This window comes from Nilaparvata lugens, chromosome 3 (assembly GCF_014356525.2).
Source record: "Nilaparvata lugens isolate BPH chromosome 3, ASM1435652v1, whole genome shotgun sequence".
NCBI classification, from domain to species: domain Eukaryota; kingdom Metazoa; phylum Arthropoda; class Insecta; order Hemiptera; family Delphacidae; genus Nilaparvata; species Nilaparvata lugens.
The window spans coordinates 62,966,505-62,983,269 of record NC_052506.1 but is presented as its reverse complement, the minus strand read 5'-3'; the positions used below and the strand labels follow the sequence as shown (position 1 = coordinate 62,983,269).

At 38.1% G+C, this 16,765-nt stretch overlaps 1 protein-coding gene across 1 annotated transcript; it reads left to right on the top strand.

The window, feature by feature from the left end:
- The first annotated feature begins 410 nt into the window (after positions 1 to 410).
- On the top strand, positions 411 to 16,209 carry LOC111044186. The gene is made up of 5 exons (XM_022329267.2): positions 411 to 652; positions 3,606 to 3,750; positions 4,400 to 4,514; positions 5,488 to 5,664; positions 15,886 to 16,209. The coding sequence occupies exons 1-5, from the start codon at positions 582 to 584 to the stop codon at positions 16,089 to 16,091; spliced, it is 714 nt and encodes a 237-aa protein (XP_022184959.2). The 5' UTR covers positions 411 to 581; the 3' UTR covers positions 16,092 to 16,209.
- Positions 16,210 to 16,765: the final 556 nt, after the last annotated feature.

Below are 16,765 nucleotides of genomic sequence, written 5' to 3'. Positions count from 1 at the left end.
CAGCGTCATCCACCGATCCTATTCCATATAATTATCATCATACTGTAAATCCACTTTGTGAATAGGCGGGTGTGTATGTGAGTAGTGATGTTAGTGAGTGTAGCGAGTTCTACTGTTCTCCGAACTACTAGTTAAAATAATTAATTTAGATTAAAATGGAAGAAAAAGATAATTAACTTTTTATATAGATAGACCATATAGCCTAGATACATTATTTTGAGTACCTACCGTAAAAAAATACCCTATAAGAAGTTTTAATGCAAAGATTCATTTAGATTCATCTTGAGAAACCAAACAACTTTGACTCATTTCAAATAATTATTATTATTAGAATAGTTGATTAGCCTATTATAAATAACTTAATTAGAATATTTTACGATTTAAAACCCTGATCTATTTGCATTAATTAAATGTATTATTACCAATATTTGGTAAAAATACAGTCATGTTTACGACACCCCCTCCCTTCCCCTTCTCACCTACCTCTACTGTATGTAGACACCTCAGTCTCAGTCATCAGTGTCTGTTGAACGGGAGGGGTTACCATTGTATACAAAATTTATTTTTTCTGAAATTTAGTTATGACTTTTTACGCGGACCGAAATTTTATTACTATTTACCGAAATGACTATGGACCTAAATGTTATTGCAGGTAAAGTGCGGTATATTTCATTAAATTTGAGTTAATTTCTTGGTTTATATTTGATTTGTAGACTACACATTTTATCCAATTGAGGTTTATTTTTTTGTCATCTGTAGGCCTACTAATTTCAAATCATTAATCAATATTAATTTATATTTGAATGATTGGTTGGCGGTGAGTTGTAATATTACAGCTGTAATTGAATGGGATTGAGCATTGATTTGTATCCTATACTATTAAACGAGCAACTTCAGTTTTTATGTTTGTATTGCACCGGATCTCAAAAACGGCTCTAACGATTCTCACGAAATTCAGAACATAGTAGGTTTATAATATAAAGAATCGATTGCACTAGGTATCATCCCTGGAAAAACTCGCTTCAGATACAATTTAAACAAAAAAAAAATTAAATGGAAAAGATTGAGCATAAAAATCTCTACAATTAATGTTCAGTAACATTTCAACCTAAAATTAAAAATAAGCTCGAAGTTCGAGAAAATAAGATTATTCAATTTGCAAACTGTTGGCAAGTGTTGATTCTATTAAATCATTCACTATGGAGAGATAGCAGACTTCATGTGTCTGCAGCATTATCGTCCTGTCACCAGCTGGCTTACATCTTTGAATAGTAGACTTGAGATGCGCGTTAACACTAGCGTCAGTTGATCAATTTTCATAACGGCAAGGAAAGTTGTGTGAGTGCGCCACACCAGATTTTTTCAATCCTGATTAATTCCCGTAGATCCATCTTTTTGAAATGGTCTTCTCTGATTTGGTTAACGTGAAGTTAATCAGGATTAAAATTTAACCGGCTTTTGTGCAACTGAAATTTTTGCATTCCTCTTGGAATTAATCTCAATTTACTGTGATTAGATAGAACATTTCTGTATGAACTATGAATGTAATTATAATTTCTTCTTTCGTAATAAATTTGTTATGCTTTTGTACTCCAGAGCGAAGCTCGGTCCACGATATTGAATAATTGATAAGTACAATGTCCAAAACTATGATCCCAATGTAAATGATTTCAAGGAAATTATGGATATGAAAAAACGAATATGCATAGAAATGAACATTTTAATGGTTTGCATTTATCTTTAATATCTACGAAACTTTCTACTATTTGTGTATTGTCATGAACTGCCATACGATTCAATTGTCTTCACAATTATTGTATTTAAATTCAACTTCTAAATACGTTTTCTTAACTCAAGAATACTTGGAACAATCATTTAAACAATACACTGCATAAAGCTAAATGGGCGCTTATGACGACCAGAAGATTTGCAGGCTCCATGTGGGGGATAAAGCCTGACATAGCTCTGTGGCTGTAGAAGGCAGTAATAAGGCCTCAGGTAACTTATGGATCACTAGTCTGGTGGACAAAGGTAAACCAGGTTACAGCCACAGCCAAACTCACAAGTCTACAAAGGATGCAAACACTTCTAGTCACTGCAGCTTCCAGGAGCAGCCCGTCAGCAACTCTTGAAGTTGCTCTTGGATTACTGCCATTGAACATTTTTATTATGGCAGAGGCACAGAAATCAGCCTATCGACTGAAAGTTGCAGGCCAATGGAGAGAAGGCCTGTCTGAAACAGGCCACTGCACAATCACCAAAGCTGTTGCTCACAGCCCTGTGCTTGAAATGACGTCAAATGTCATGAGCACGGAGTTGGTTTTTACTAAACCTTTCTCTCTTAAATTCTGCTCTAGAGGGGAGTGAAAGTCTGAGGAAGGGCCCTATCCCAAAAAAGGCAGCCTTGTCTGGTACACAGACGGTTCTCTCATTGAAGGGAAATCTGGCTACGGGGTGTACAGTGATTCACCTAGAACACAAGTTTATGCAAGTCTGGGACCACACTGCACCATTTTTCTGGCAGAGATTTGGGGCATCATGGCTTGTGCCAACATAGGCATTGCGAGGCGCTATTGCAATAAGCATATAGTAATCCTGTCAGATTGTCAGTCAGCCCTCAAGACTCTTGACTCCAATTAAATCAAGTCCAAATTGGTGTGGGAGTGCCACAAAGCATTCAGCGGGCTTGCAACATGCAACTCTGTGCATCTTGGTTGGGTACCTGGCCATGTAGGCATAGGAGGTAATGAGCTTGCCTAAGCGGGGTTCTAGTATGCCATTCTTTGGCCCAGAGCCAGGCTGTGGCATAAGTAAAACAACTGCTTTCCACACAATAAGTAAATGGTCCAGGGACCTACACCACCAGCAATGGCAGGGTCACCCTGGTTAAGCACTTGGCAAAAGGCTGCAGGCAGACGCAAGCCCTCGCTTCACCAGCTGGCTGGTGAGTCTGGGTAGAGGTCAGGTCAAGCAGGTGATTGCCCTGATAACTGGACATGGCCACTTCAGGAAACACCTCCACACAATTGGACTCAGAAATGAAAGCCAGATGTGTAGGCTTTGTAATCAGTTTGAAGAGACTGCTAAGCATATCATACTGGATTGCGAAAGTCTTGGAGCTAGAAGAAGGGCTCTGTTTGGCTGCAAGCAACCAGGTGAGGAATGGGATGTTGGTATAGGGAAGAAACTCCTGGACCTTGTAAAGGACACGGGAGTTGGTTTGCCTAACTAACATGCTTTGGGACACACAATAAGCTTCGGTTGACGTGTGAGGTACTCTCTTTGAACCTTTGGATCTTTGAATCCGTCCCTTCGAAAACATAAACATAACTCAAGAATTCCAAACACAATGAATTGCAATGATGTCTGGTTATGTATTAATCTTCCCGAGATTAGTTAAACTTTTACCCCCATACTTTGTAATAGTTTGCCAAATTATATCATTTTTTATATTATAAATAAAATAATATATCAATGGGGAACATCATTTTTAATAATGCTTTAGTTGTAATATTAAATCTGATGCATTAATAAATTAAATTAACTACGATTCGTTAATCTTAACAATTGTATTCGTCTCAATAAATATGTATTAAATTCTACAGAGTGTTGCCGTGCTCTTTCAAAAGTGATTTTAAAAATATAATTCGAGGACCGTATACTGAGTATTGTTGTTCACCAGCGAAAAAGACTGACTTTGGAGAAAAGTCCCTGAATGGAATTGAACCGCTTGATGTGTGTCGTAAACGGGTAACTATTCGGTTCATTCATTTGTTCATACTGTTGTGCCTTTCCTCATGTTAAGTATTTGTACACAATGTAATGAATAAATAAATATTCAATCTGAAAAATTGATAAGTTAATTTTTTGTGAATATGAATAATCTTTGAATTGAATAATAAATCTATAGAGTATCAATCTAGGCCTACTGGTAACTTACCTCGCATAACTACCATAGTGATGCTGAACAGTAAACATGCAATAACATGCGCTATCCAATTATTTGCTTATTATTATATACTAGCTTTGATCATTGACTAAAAACGCATAAACCAAAGTGGCCAATAAGTTGAATTATTTGCATTAATTTGGAATATTAAGGGTGTATGGCCTGTCTGCAACCAGAGAGCGGTCAGAAGTCGTGGGATTATAATGGGTATAGAAGGCCTATAGATATCCATTTATATAATATAAGATGTCTGACAATAATTATTAAGAAGTACAGTATTTTTTAATATTGCAACTTTTATAAATAATAGTTCAAGTCGTATTTTACTCATTTACTGATTTTAGATCCAAATTTTGAGTTATAAATGAATATAGGATTCGCATTTATGTGTTTGTAACTTTTCTTCGACAGTTTACTTTTTAACATGAATGTTGCCTCTTTTTTGCCCAGCTGTTATCAAAACATCCCAAACTTGTTCGATACCTTGAAGAAGAAATAGATGAAGACAAGCTTTCAGATCCAAAAGATGGAAGAACAATTTATCAAATGGATTACTGTAAGCCAGGTACATTCTTATAAAAATCTCATAACTCAATAATAGCAACATCTGAATTAATATTTTATAGTTATTCAATGCTGCTATCGTTGATTTTTTTTACAATTTAAAGTGATTAAATCCAATTTCAAATATGTAAATCAGGCTTAGGAAGGATTGGTTCTTGTAACCATGCAAGCTACCTCAGAGGTGGAGGCTCTCTTTTTTACAGAGGCGCACTTGAACTGCTCACTTGGATAGTTGGCAAAATTCATTCCTCTGATGTTCTTTGAAATTCTGCAAAAATATCCAAATAGATCTGATTTCTGCGCTTTCACAAATATGTCAAAAATCTAACTCTTGCGGGTAATAATTATGGAATGCTGATGTAGGTAGGCCCACTGTAGGATATATTTCATTAAAGTAACTTGCAATTAATTTTTTTAATAGTTTCCACTAGGTATTTCTCAGCCTATCTGTAGCGTTTATTCTATCAAAGAAGCCCCGTTTATTCTATTTAGTTATCAACAATACTATCAGGTTCGCTTGTTAATTTTAAGGGATTATATGCCAGTTACGTTGAAATGGAATTATCTATCCCACATTGCGACTACACACTTAAGTCTATATACAGTCTCAAGGTGCACTCAAGTGCTTGAACTATAACACCAATATATTGGCCACATTACCAGCATTTCTTCTTCTCGGTCCACATGTGAGGCCGCTGCCTCCCGGTTTTACTGGATAGTATCCTTTATTCATTTTAGAATTACTAGTGTTATTATTCATATCTCATGCTTTCATTATTCTCCTTTGAATCATTTTGTAAAAACTATCTTCAACACTAGATCGTTGTAAGTGATGGCTACATATTTCTTCTTCTTTGAACAAAATGAAAAATTCTTATATCATTTTCAATTGTTCCTTTATTTTACATTTTTAGTTTGACTTTGCATTTACTTGAAACGCATTTTTTCTAACTTTGATAACCCTTCGCTTTCAGGAGACAAATTTGAATCGAAGAAAACACTTGGTCGTAGAAGGGAGACACTTCCAAATGACTGGGCTGATATACCTGCCACTGTGCAGAAGGCTTCCTACAGAGACTTCAAAACTCTTGTCAATTGGAATGTTGTTCAAGAAAAAGTGAGACCGCAACCTTCTGCATTTCAACCTAACTGTGAGTATTTCCACCGTGAACCCACCGCAAACATAGTATGATAAACAAACATAATATAGCCTATCCATTTCATTTCTCTTCAGAAACAAAGCTCAATATTCAAAAACGGTAGTGTGTCATAACACTGTATTTACAAAAACACATTTAATCAAAACAACTATTGTTCAAACAACTGTTATGCTTCAACTTTTTTTCTGAGGTTGATGTCCACATGAGCCTCAGGCTTGTGCATAGGTAATGAGACTGATGATGTTGTTGAGAGATGAGGGGACCTACAGTTTTAATACTAGGCCTACGCTCATAACCCCATGATAAAAAAGATCGGTTCAACGATAAAATAGTAGTCGAGTGGATCAGATGCTGGCTTCATGATTCAGAGGCCCGGGTTCAAATCCCAGCCCGGGCAAGATATTTATGTCGGGCCACTCCCGTGTTTCGGATGGACACGTTAAGCCGTCGGTCCCGGCTGCCTAAAAAGCAGTCGTTAGGTCATGTCAGAGGCCCTGATCAGTTGCGACCTGAAAACTCTGACACCAGACCTGAGCCAGCCAGGTCACTCGATATTATTATTATTATTATTAACGATAAAATCGGTTCAACGGAATACAGCGTGCCTTTTAGTGATGCATTGCATTCGACAACTGAACCGAGAGCTGGGGAGTTATTTGTAGCGAATCGTTATCGAGCAGTAACACATCAAAACTCGTCCCTTCTACACCGACTGAACAGACAAAAACGAGCGGACATTCAGCAGCAACTTCTGGATTGAGTCAATGCAAAATCAAACTTTCTTGAAACTATTCCAACCAATGAAAAGTCCTGGGTCGACAGTTATCATGTTTAGCCAATCATCCGGTCTGCAGGTTACAGTCAATTCAGTCTAAATTTTGAACATTAAACATTCATCAAAATCAAATTTCCAAAACAGTTCATATAGATTTGACAGTAAGCAATAAAATACGTTCATGATAATATATTGGTCAATGACCATTATTAATAATATTTTATTGTCAATATTAGTCTATCTTATCTCATTGTTTACTATTTTTCTATTCAAAACAATGGAATAAATTCCACAGAGTGAAAGGCCTACTCCTGTTTATCCTAATTTCTAATTATCATTCCTTTTTGTTCTTGTTTTATTACTTTCCTTGCCCTATTACCATAGGTAAGGAAAGTATTGCTTTCCGAAAAAATTAAGGTACCCCAATTTCTACATTTCTATCCGTTTCAAGGTCTCCTGAGTCCGAAAAAGTGGTCCGAAAATTGGTCTGTATGTGTGTGTGTGAATGTGTGTGTGTGTGTGTATGAGTGTATGTGCGTCTGTGTACACGATATCTCATCTCCCTGTTAACGAAATGACTTGAAATTTGGAACGTAAGGTCCTTACACTATAAGGATCCGACACGAACAATTTCGATCAAATGCAATTCAAGATGGCGGCTAAAATGGCAAAAATGTTGTCAAAAACAGGGTTTTTCGCGATTTTCTCGAAAACGGCTCCAACGATTTTGATCAAATTCATACCTAGAAAAGTCATTGATAAACTCTATTAACTGCCACAAGTCTCATATCTGTAAAAATTTCAGGAGCACTGCACCATCTATGCAAAGTTTGATTTTAGATTTCCAATTATCAGGCTTCAGATACAATTTAAACAAATTCCAAGTGGAATAGATTGAGCATAAGAATCTCTACAATTAATGTTCAGTAACATTTTCACCTAAAATTAAAAATAAGCTCGAAATTCGAGAAAATGTGATTATCCAATTGCAAACTGTTTGCAACTGTTGATTCTATTAAATGATTCACTATGAAGAGAAAGCAGACCTCGTGTGTCTCCAGCATTATTGTCCTGTCACCAGCTGGCTCAAATCTTTGAATAGTAGATGCGCGGGAACACTAGCGTCAAGTGATCAATTTTCATAACGGCAAGGAAAGTTGTGTGAGTGCACCACACCAGATTTTTTCATAGAGAAAGAGACTTGTTGATAAAGAAATTACAATGTAACAGATTTTGTAAGTAATGTTGTTTAAAATACGAAAAAAATGTGATATTTGTAAATAAATCAATTTATTTATTTATTTATTTATTTATTTATTTATTTATCTATTTATTTATTTATTTATTTATTTATTTATTTATTTATTTATTTATTTTTTATTTATTTATTTATTTATTTATTTATTTATTTATTTATTTATTTATTTATTTATTTATTTATTTTTTATTTATTTATTTATTTTTTATTTATTTATTATTTATTTATTTATTTATTTATTTATTCATTTATTTATTTATTTATTTATTATAAGTTCGCGACCTGGGCGCGAATCAACTTCAAAGTCTTTTCAACCATCTTGGAAACGCTTAAACCATTCAAAAAAACGAGTCCGCGATAAACATTCACTGCCATACACTTCTTTTAGTTCTGAGTAGATTTTTGCCCACACCTGTCTCTATCAGAGTTCCCAGTGTCGCTCTGGGCCGGCTAAACTCAGTCGGCGACTGGGGAGGGCCGCGGCAGGGGACGGGAGTCTTGGTGGGGCGTCCGTCAACCACCCTTGCTCGGGTTGGGGGTTGAAACAGGGTTTTGAGTGCTTTGGAGAAATGTTTCCCTCTCTTAGGAAAGAGGGGCCGTGCTTTCGCACTGCCAAACAGGGTTGATCGCGGAAAGAAGGGAACAGGAACCTTACGGTGTTAGTCGTGAGAAAGGGTTTCGTGTCGGGACTAAGTCCTAGTCCTTGGGCACCGGGTGTCTTCCCGGGGTCCGGGTTGGTTGCGGAGCTCTGGTAAAGGCTTTCCCTGGCCTTCCCAGAGGTCCTCTTCCGGTTCCGCACTGGTTTAGTGCGCTGCGGCGGCCCGCGCTCTGGACTTTCCTGAGTCCTACTTGCCGGACACCAGCTGTCCTCCTGGGGTCCGGATCGTCCGCGGAGTTACGGGAAAGGCTTTTCCTGGCCTTCCCAGACGTCCTCTTGCGATCCCGCACTGGACTAGTGCGCTGCGGCGGCCAGCACTCTGGACTTTCCTAAGTCCTACTGGCCGGGCACTAGCTGTCCTCTTGGGGTCCGGATCGGCCGCGGAGTTGCGGGAAAGGCTTTTCCTGGCCTTCCTAGACGTCCTCTTGCGATCCCGCACTGGACTAGTGCGCTGCGGCGGCCAGCACTCTGGACTTTCCTAAGTCCTACTGGCCGGGCACCAGCTGTCCTCCTGGGGTCCGGATCGTCCGCGGAGTTGCGGGAAAGGCTTTTCCTGGCCTTCCCAGACGTCCTCTTGCGATCCCGCACTGGACTAGTGCGCTGCGGCGGCCAGCACTCTGGACTTTCCTAAGTCCTACTGGCCGGGCACCAGCTGTCCTCCTGGGGTCCGGATCGTCCGCGGAGTTACGGGAAAGGCTTTTCCTGGCCTTCCCAGACGTCCTCTTGCGATCCCGCACTGGACTAGTGCGCTGCGGCGGCCAGCACTCTGGACTTTCCTAAGTCCTACTGGCCGGGCACCAGCTGTCCTCCTGGGGTCCGGATCGTCCGCGGAGTTACGGGAAAGGCTTTTCCTGGCCTTCCCAGACGTCCTCTTGCGATCCCGCACTGGACTAGTGCGCTGCGGCGGCCAGCACTCTGGACTTTCCTAAGTCCTACTGGCCGGGCACCAGCTGTCCTCCTGGGGTCCGGATCGTCCGCGGAGTTGCGGGAAAGGCTTTTCCTGGCCTTCCTAGACGTCCTCTTGCGATCCCGCACTGGACTAGTGCGCTGCGGCGGCCAGCACTCTGGACTTTCCTAAGTCCTACTGGCCGGGCACCAGCTGTCCTCCTGGGGTCCGGATCGTCCGCGGAGTTGCGGGAAAGGCTTTTCCTGGCCTTCCTAGACGTCCTCTTGCGATCCCGCACTGGACTAGTGCGCTGCGGCGGCCAGCACTCTAGACTTTCCTAAGTCCTACTGGCCGGGCACCAGCTGTCCTCCTGGGGTCCGGATCGTCCGCGGAATTACGGGAAAGGCTTTTCCACACCTTCCCAGATGTCCTTTCTCGCCTCGATGCCCCACTGGTGGCCTACCAATGGGGATCTTCTTGATGAGTGAGGTCATGTCCTGGCTGGAGCGTGCTCATGCCAGTCACTGACGTGAGCACACGTCCAGCGTGGCCGCGTGCCTACCATCAGAATGTTGCCACCTAAACCCACAAATATCACTGAGAAATAATTCCTATAGTTGCTATGGGCAACAGGTACGCTAATCTTGTTACCTTGGTAGTATTTTACTTTCCTTCCCTATTAGCATAGGTAAGGAAAGTATTGCTTCAAAATTTAAGGTACCCAATTTCTATACGTTTCAAGGTCCTCTAGTCCAAAGTGGTTTCTGGTATTGGTCTCTGTATTTTTATTTTTTTTTATTATTTATTTATTTATTCCTTGAAAAAGCATTACAATAATTCACAATTTAGAAATATAACAACAAAATGAATCAATAGGAAATACAAATAAACATAAGGAACTACTTCCCCAAAAGAGCAAGCTCGAGCTTGGGGAAGGAGCAGCCGTACTTTGACTACTTACTTATTATTAATTAACATTACAGTATATACATTAACAACTAAAATCAAATCCTTTCAATAAACAAGATAAATCAGTGATGCTATAATAGATCAATATATTTACATACAATATGTGTTAGAATGCAACAAAATTTGTAAATTATAATAAATTATAATAATGACCTGATATTGCCTAGCCCAGTGTATAACATGATATAAGATGTGGTACAAAATGAAATCTATTCAATTGGAATAATTACTATACTAATGTAATCCAGAAATTCTCGGCACTATCCCAGCCATGAGAGCTAACCAGATACTTTTTCAAATGTAGTCCAAAGTTTTTTTGGGCGAGTAAACCTCTCAAATTACTTGGAAGAATATTAAAAAATAATGGAGATAAATATATGAAGCTACGCTGACCAGCAGTAGTCAATAATCTAGGAACAGTAACCAGACCTGACTCCTCCCGTCTTGTAATAGCACAATCCGTTCTATTAATGAAATGAAAAAGTGATAGCTTCTTATAATATAATATGATGTGTTTCAGGTATATCTGTCTAATCGGTAGAACTGAAAATTCCAAAAAAGCCAATCTTGTTGAATACATTCTATTCTTTTTCAGAATAATTTTTAATATTAAATTTGTATTGTTTTTACTGGTTTTAGAACATTTGTATATGCACCACCCCAACCCACAATACCATATTGGAGCAATGACTGTGCCAGTGCATAATACACTATCTTCATGACTTTCATAGGCAAAACAGAACGTAATTTCACAAATAAATAAATAAGTTTTCTAGATCGTGTAGTAAGCTGCGACAAATGTACATCCCACTTTAAATGCTGATCAACCATTACTCCAAGATATCTGATACTGCTAACCTTCTCTATTTTATTACAATTAACTGAACACCCTAAATCTACATGACTAAGACAATTTGGAGAATGCAAAACAAGTGACATATTAACTGGCTGATTCTGTATATTCAAGGAAAAAGAGATGTATTTTGTTTTGGACAAATTCAGAGTCAGTTTTCTTCTATCAAGCCATTTTTTTACTTCTCCCAGTCCCCTAGCAGCTGAGTCATATGTGCTAGCCCAGTTTTCTTCATGAAAAATTAAAACTGCATCGTCTGCAAATGACAATATTTTCCCATTGATTAAATTAAGGTTACAAAAGTCATTAATATAGATCAGGAAGAGGCAAGGTCCAATCACTGTTCCCTGCGGGATTCCCATTTTAACAGATTTATATTCACTAACAGTGTTATTGACTCTAACACATTGTTGCCTATTCTTTAAATAACTGCAAAACCATCCCAGTGCCACATCCTCAAGACCAAGGCTACGGAGACAATCAAGTAGACGATCATGGCAAACTGTATCAAAGGCTTTTGCAAGATCAAGAAAAATAGCTATTTGTCTCCTACCTACATCCAAGTTTAAGATTGTTTCTTGAACAAAAGCAGCAATTGCTTCCTGTGTTCCCATCCCCTCTCTAAAACCAAATTGATTTTTTGACAGAATATTATTCACTTCCAAAAATTTATGTAGCTGTCTCTTTACACATTTTTCAATTATTTTAGCCAAATTCGAAAGTAAACTTATAGGTCTATAGTTGGTAATTTTCCTTTTGTCTTGTGATTTGAATATTGGTTTTACTACAGTTGTTTTAAAAGAATCTGGAAAAATACCTTGTTCAAAACTTACATTAATAATGTGTTTGAGTGGAGAGGCAACAATACTTTTAACAGATTTTAAAACAGATACAGTAATGCCATCATGACCAGGCCCAGATGCACCTCTAAGACTCTCGATCGCCTCCACAACCTCAGTCTCTGATACATATTGAAAAGTAAAATAATGTTGCGGATTGTGGGGATTGTCTGGTTGGAAATCGTCACCAGGCTCACTAGGAATATTTTGTACCATTTTCTCTCCTATAGAGATGAAAAAATCGTTAAAAGCATTAGCACATATATTGGGATTATCCCTAGCACTATAGACATTACCATCAATTTCAATTTCTTCCAAACACTCCTTCCTTATTTTACAACCAGCAACCTCCCTAACTACATTCCAAGTCCGTTTTACATCATTTCCAGCCTCCTCAATTTTTCTACTATAATACAATCGTTTAGCTTCTCTAATAAGGACTGTCAATCTATTTCGATAACTTCTAAAATAATTTCTCAGATTTAAATTGAATGGTTCCTTTTTACATTTGTTAAATAGAGCTTGCTTTCTTCTAATAGAAAATACTAAACCTTGAGTAATCCATGGCTTGATTTTTTTAAACCTCGAACTAGATTTGGCTACATTTATAGTGGATTTTTCAATATAGCTTTGTAGAGTTGCTACAAAGTTATCTGTTGAAACATTAACATCCCTACTAGAAAATACAGACTGCCAGCCCTCAGACTGGATAAGAGACAAAAGCCTATCATAATCGAGCCTGGTGTCAACAAGTGGCAACTGAGCAGCATTGTTAGTCAGTCTATTTCACAACGAACCCTAAGAGAAGTAACATAGTGATCAGTAATACAAGTCTTCAATACCATGGGTTCAATGTGCTTATTAGTGTGAACATTACCGAAATAATGATCTAAACACGAAGGTGTTCCCTGAAATGGAACCCTTGTAAAACAATTCACATAAACGAGTCCGCGATAAACATTCACTGCCATACACTTCTTTTAGTAAATTATAGGTTTTGGTAGCGGGTTTTCCAAGTTTAAAGTGAAATTTAATAATAATTATTTTCTCTATTTTTACACTAACCATTTTTCCGGCAAAACAAAATAACAACACTAACGTAAATGAGGGTTATGACTCAACGAAGTTGTTTACAGAAACGAGACTAATTGCATTCTGAAGAGAAAGTCTCAAACTAAAGTACTGTTCGTCAATGTTGGTTGGCGCATGCACACTCGTTTCACTGCAGCGTCAGTCCCGTTATTTAAAGCCACACCTCGTATTATATATTTATATAATAAAACTGTCCAATCAATCCAAGGAATCAGCGGCACAAACCGATAAGTGGTCCATGTTGCAGCAAGAGCTACAGAGTATACACTGTCTGATAAATGGAAATTATAATGTTGATGTACCTCTACAAACGACGGAAATGGAAATCCCGGAGTGAAATTCCAAGTGTGGAATGAAGTCAATAAATATCAAGGGATAGGGCAAACGCTTCATTGCACAAGGATCAGGAATGTGTTAGATCTACCTGCCTCTGAGTTGTATTCTTCTCCATTGACTGGTCCATGTCCCCATTGAGATGGGGTCTACCATAGAGGAAAGATAGCATAAGAAGATATTCCATGGTATAGGTAGTTTATGTTCTGAATTTCAAGTCGATTCTTGTTAACTCAGGCTCATCACTGTTTTGGCCGGATGTTAGTGTAAGACCGGCACAGTTTGAGAGACTATCAGCGTCACATATCTCCACGAAAAAGAAATACTAGGTCTATTGGTTTGAGTTAACAGTGAAATTTGGAACATAAATAAATCTAAGCCGTGGGATATCTTCCTATGCTATTTTTTCTCTTTGGTTTTACCCAATTATTCTTACACGAATCATTTTCAAAGTAAATTATTTAGTTGTCATAAACTGTGGCTCACCCATACTTCCATTTATCTGCAGTAGGATGCTTGATGTGGGCCTACGCTTCGTGAGCGGAATTGCTGCAATACACAGATCTACCCCAATAACTTCCCAGGATTGATAGGTCACAAATGTTGCCAATAACACAGATTTGTTAAAACCATGAGATATATACTTAATTACCGCAGTGCTTTTAATATCCAACAAATGTATCGTAGCTCCCAAAACTAAACTTGATATTATATTGTTATCTCTATAAATCTATTGTAGATGTCATATCAGATCAATTTATTTGAAAAGTTTATTATAATACTAGAAGGTAAACTGTGCTTTGCATCGGGGAAAATTTGGTTTTGTAAAATAATGCAATCTCCTTATGTCCAGGAAACATGAAAAATTGAATAATTAGTTATTATATTGTTCAAAATCACGTAGATAATCTTCATAAGAGATAAAAATTTCCATAAAAAAAAAATAGTTTGGTAAGTCTTAAACCCCCAACCTTCCATTCATGAACCTCGCGCGCTATCAACAGTGAAGTCACTTGGAGTATGCCGGCCCTCTTTGGTTGGACTTTATAGTTGCGTAAACTATGAATCACAAATTGGATATATTTGTTTTAAGCATTAAATTAGAATTAATTCATTAATATCAATGAAAATAGGCCTATAGCCATCCTCAGTAAATTCAGAATCTTTATGTAAAATTGCAAGTTTTAATAAGTTCTGGAAGAGCTTTCCAGATATTATGAAAGGAACCACCTCAAACCCAACCCAAGTAAAACTCAGGTCTGTTTTTTTTTCATTTGAAGCACAGACAAGCTAGTAGAGAGCTCAATGTCAATTGGAGGGGAGAGCAACTACAACATCATGCAACACCAAAATATCTGAGTGTAACCTGAACATTCCGGCACCCTGACATTCCGGCAGCACTGCACCAGCACTAAGGCTAAGGTTCACACAATGAACAATATTATTAGGAAGCTGACCAATTCCAAATGGGGAGCTCAACCAGCCACACTAAGAACATCGACGATTGGTCTGTGTCTGTCAGCAGCAGAATATGCAGCACCTGTTTGGAGCTCCTCAGTGTATGCTAAACAAGTGGATACAGCAGTAAATGAAACAATGAGGGTAATAACAGGATGTGTAAGACCGACACCAGTGCACAGGTTGTACCCTCTTGCGGGAGTAGCACCACCCAATATCAGAAGAAAGGCTGCTACAGACATTGAGAGGACCAAACAGGCAAGTGACCCACGCCATCCACTATTTGGGCATCAACGTGCAGTTGGACGGTTGAAGTCAAGGAGAAGTTCTTGGCAACATCCCATGTCCTGCAGGGCTCTCCTGAAGAAAATCGTGTGGAACAGTGGAGGGATGGCTCTATGTTGGAGGGATTGCCATTTCGTGATTGCCAATTGCCTCCTGGTCATGAGTTGGCTTTTCTGACTTGAAAAGCTCTCAACTGTTTAAGGGTAGGAGTGTCCAAATACGAAACAAACCTGCAAAAATAGGGTTTTATGCCATCTTCTGCGAGTGTGGAGCAATTCAGGAGCAGGAGCACTTGCGTGTGTGCCCTCAGCTTGATGTCCAATGTAGAAAGGAGGAAGCAAATGACAAAGCCCAATCGGTTGCAATTTTTTGGAAACATGTAGGCTAATTTAAAGATAATGTTTGATCCAATGTTTATGTATATTTTTTTATTATTATTGTTTTTTTCACATGGGACCTGAGTATCTAATGATTGCTTTTGTTTGGATACGGAAAGTAAGTATCAGTTCAGTAGTTCAGACGTAATGATGCGTTCATTCGTGAATATCCTATCCCTTTGGCTATCTATAAGACGGTTCTTTATTATATTATAGATTAGCCTACCTTCGCTTCTGACTACCTTATCAGTTCTGAATAGTATTTAAGCATGAGAAAAGGTTCTATCAAGATTAAGATCGTGAATGTTTCTAATTAATCTTCTACTATATCAAAATAATATAATTAAATACCTTACTTCTACTTTGAATTTTATTGTTTAGTCTATTGAACAAATCAAGTAGTGGTTGATGAAATTCTCGATTTTTCAGATAAAGAGAGGAAAATTCTCAATGTTCGAACTGGAGAAAGTGAATATAAAGGCAAAATAAACGCTTTGGGAGAAACAATAATAAAAGATGGTTTGCATGGAAAGCTTTTCGACAGTAATGATATTTGTGCGATGACTGACGAAATAGAATTGAGGAGGACCGAAGAATCACACATTGTTCGAGCACCCTATCAACAGCAACTGTGAAAAAAATAATAATCTTACAATCTTTAAATCTCTTCCGACTCCAGGATCTTGGGCTAATATCCAGTAATTTTTATTAAAGCAAATCTACAATAAATCTTGAAGCAATGTCCAAATTGAATCTTTCTTATTCTATGATTAATTCCATAATCCCATTTTCCAATACTAAATTGTTGATTTAAATGTATTTGTAAGACGGTCAAGTTGCTAGTGTATGTTTAATGATGATCAAGTTGATGAAGTTCGAAGATAATATTGGCTTTTTCAATATAGGATTTCCTAACTTTGCCATCTGATTGTGGTCGTATAAGTAGGTTGGAGCTGCAAGTGTCAAATAGTTGGTTCTCATCTAAGCAGTATGTCTTGCCAAGTTACAATGAAAAGTTATATTATTTTCAAAAGTTGGCTTTTTCAATACAGTATGTGATTTTCTAACTTTACCATCTGATTGTGGTCTTATAAGTTGGTTGGAGCTGCAAGTGTCAATCAGTTGGTTCTCATCTATGCAGTATGCCTTGCCAAATTACAATGAAAAGTTATAGCGTCCAACAAGTGCAAATCATGAAATTGTTTTATCAAAATAATGATTGTTCTGTGCAAGCAATGTTTCAAGAGCCATTTTACAGTCACAATAATCGTCCTACCGAGATGTAGACTATACGCTTCCTCACACCGAA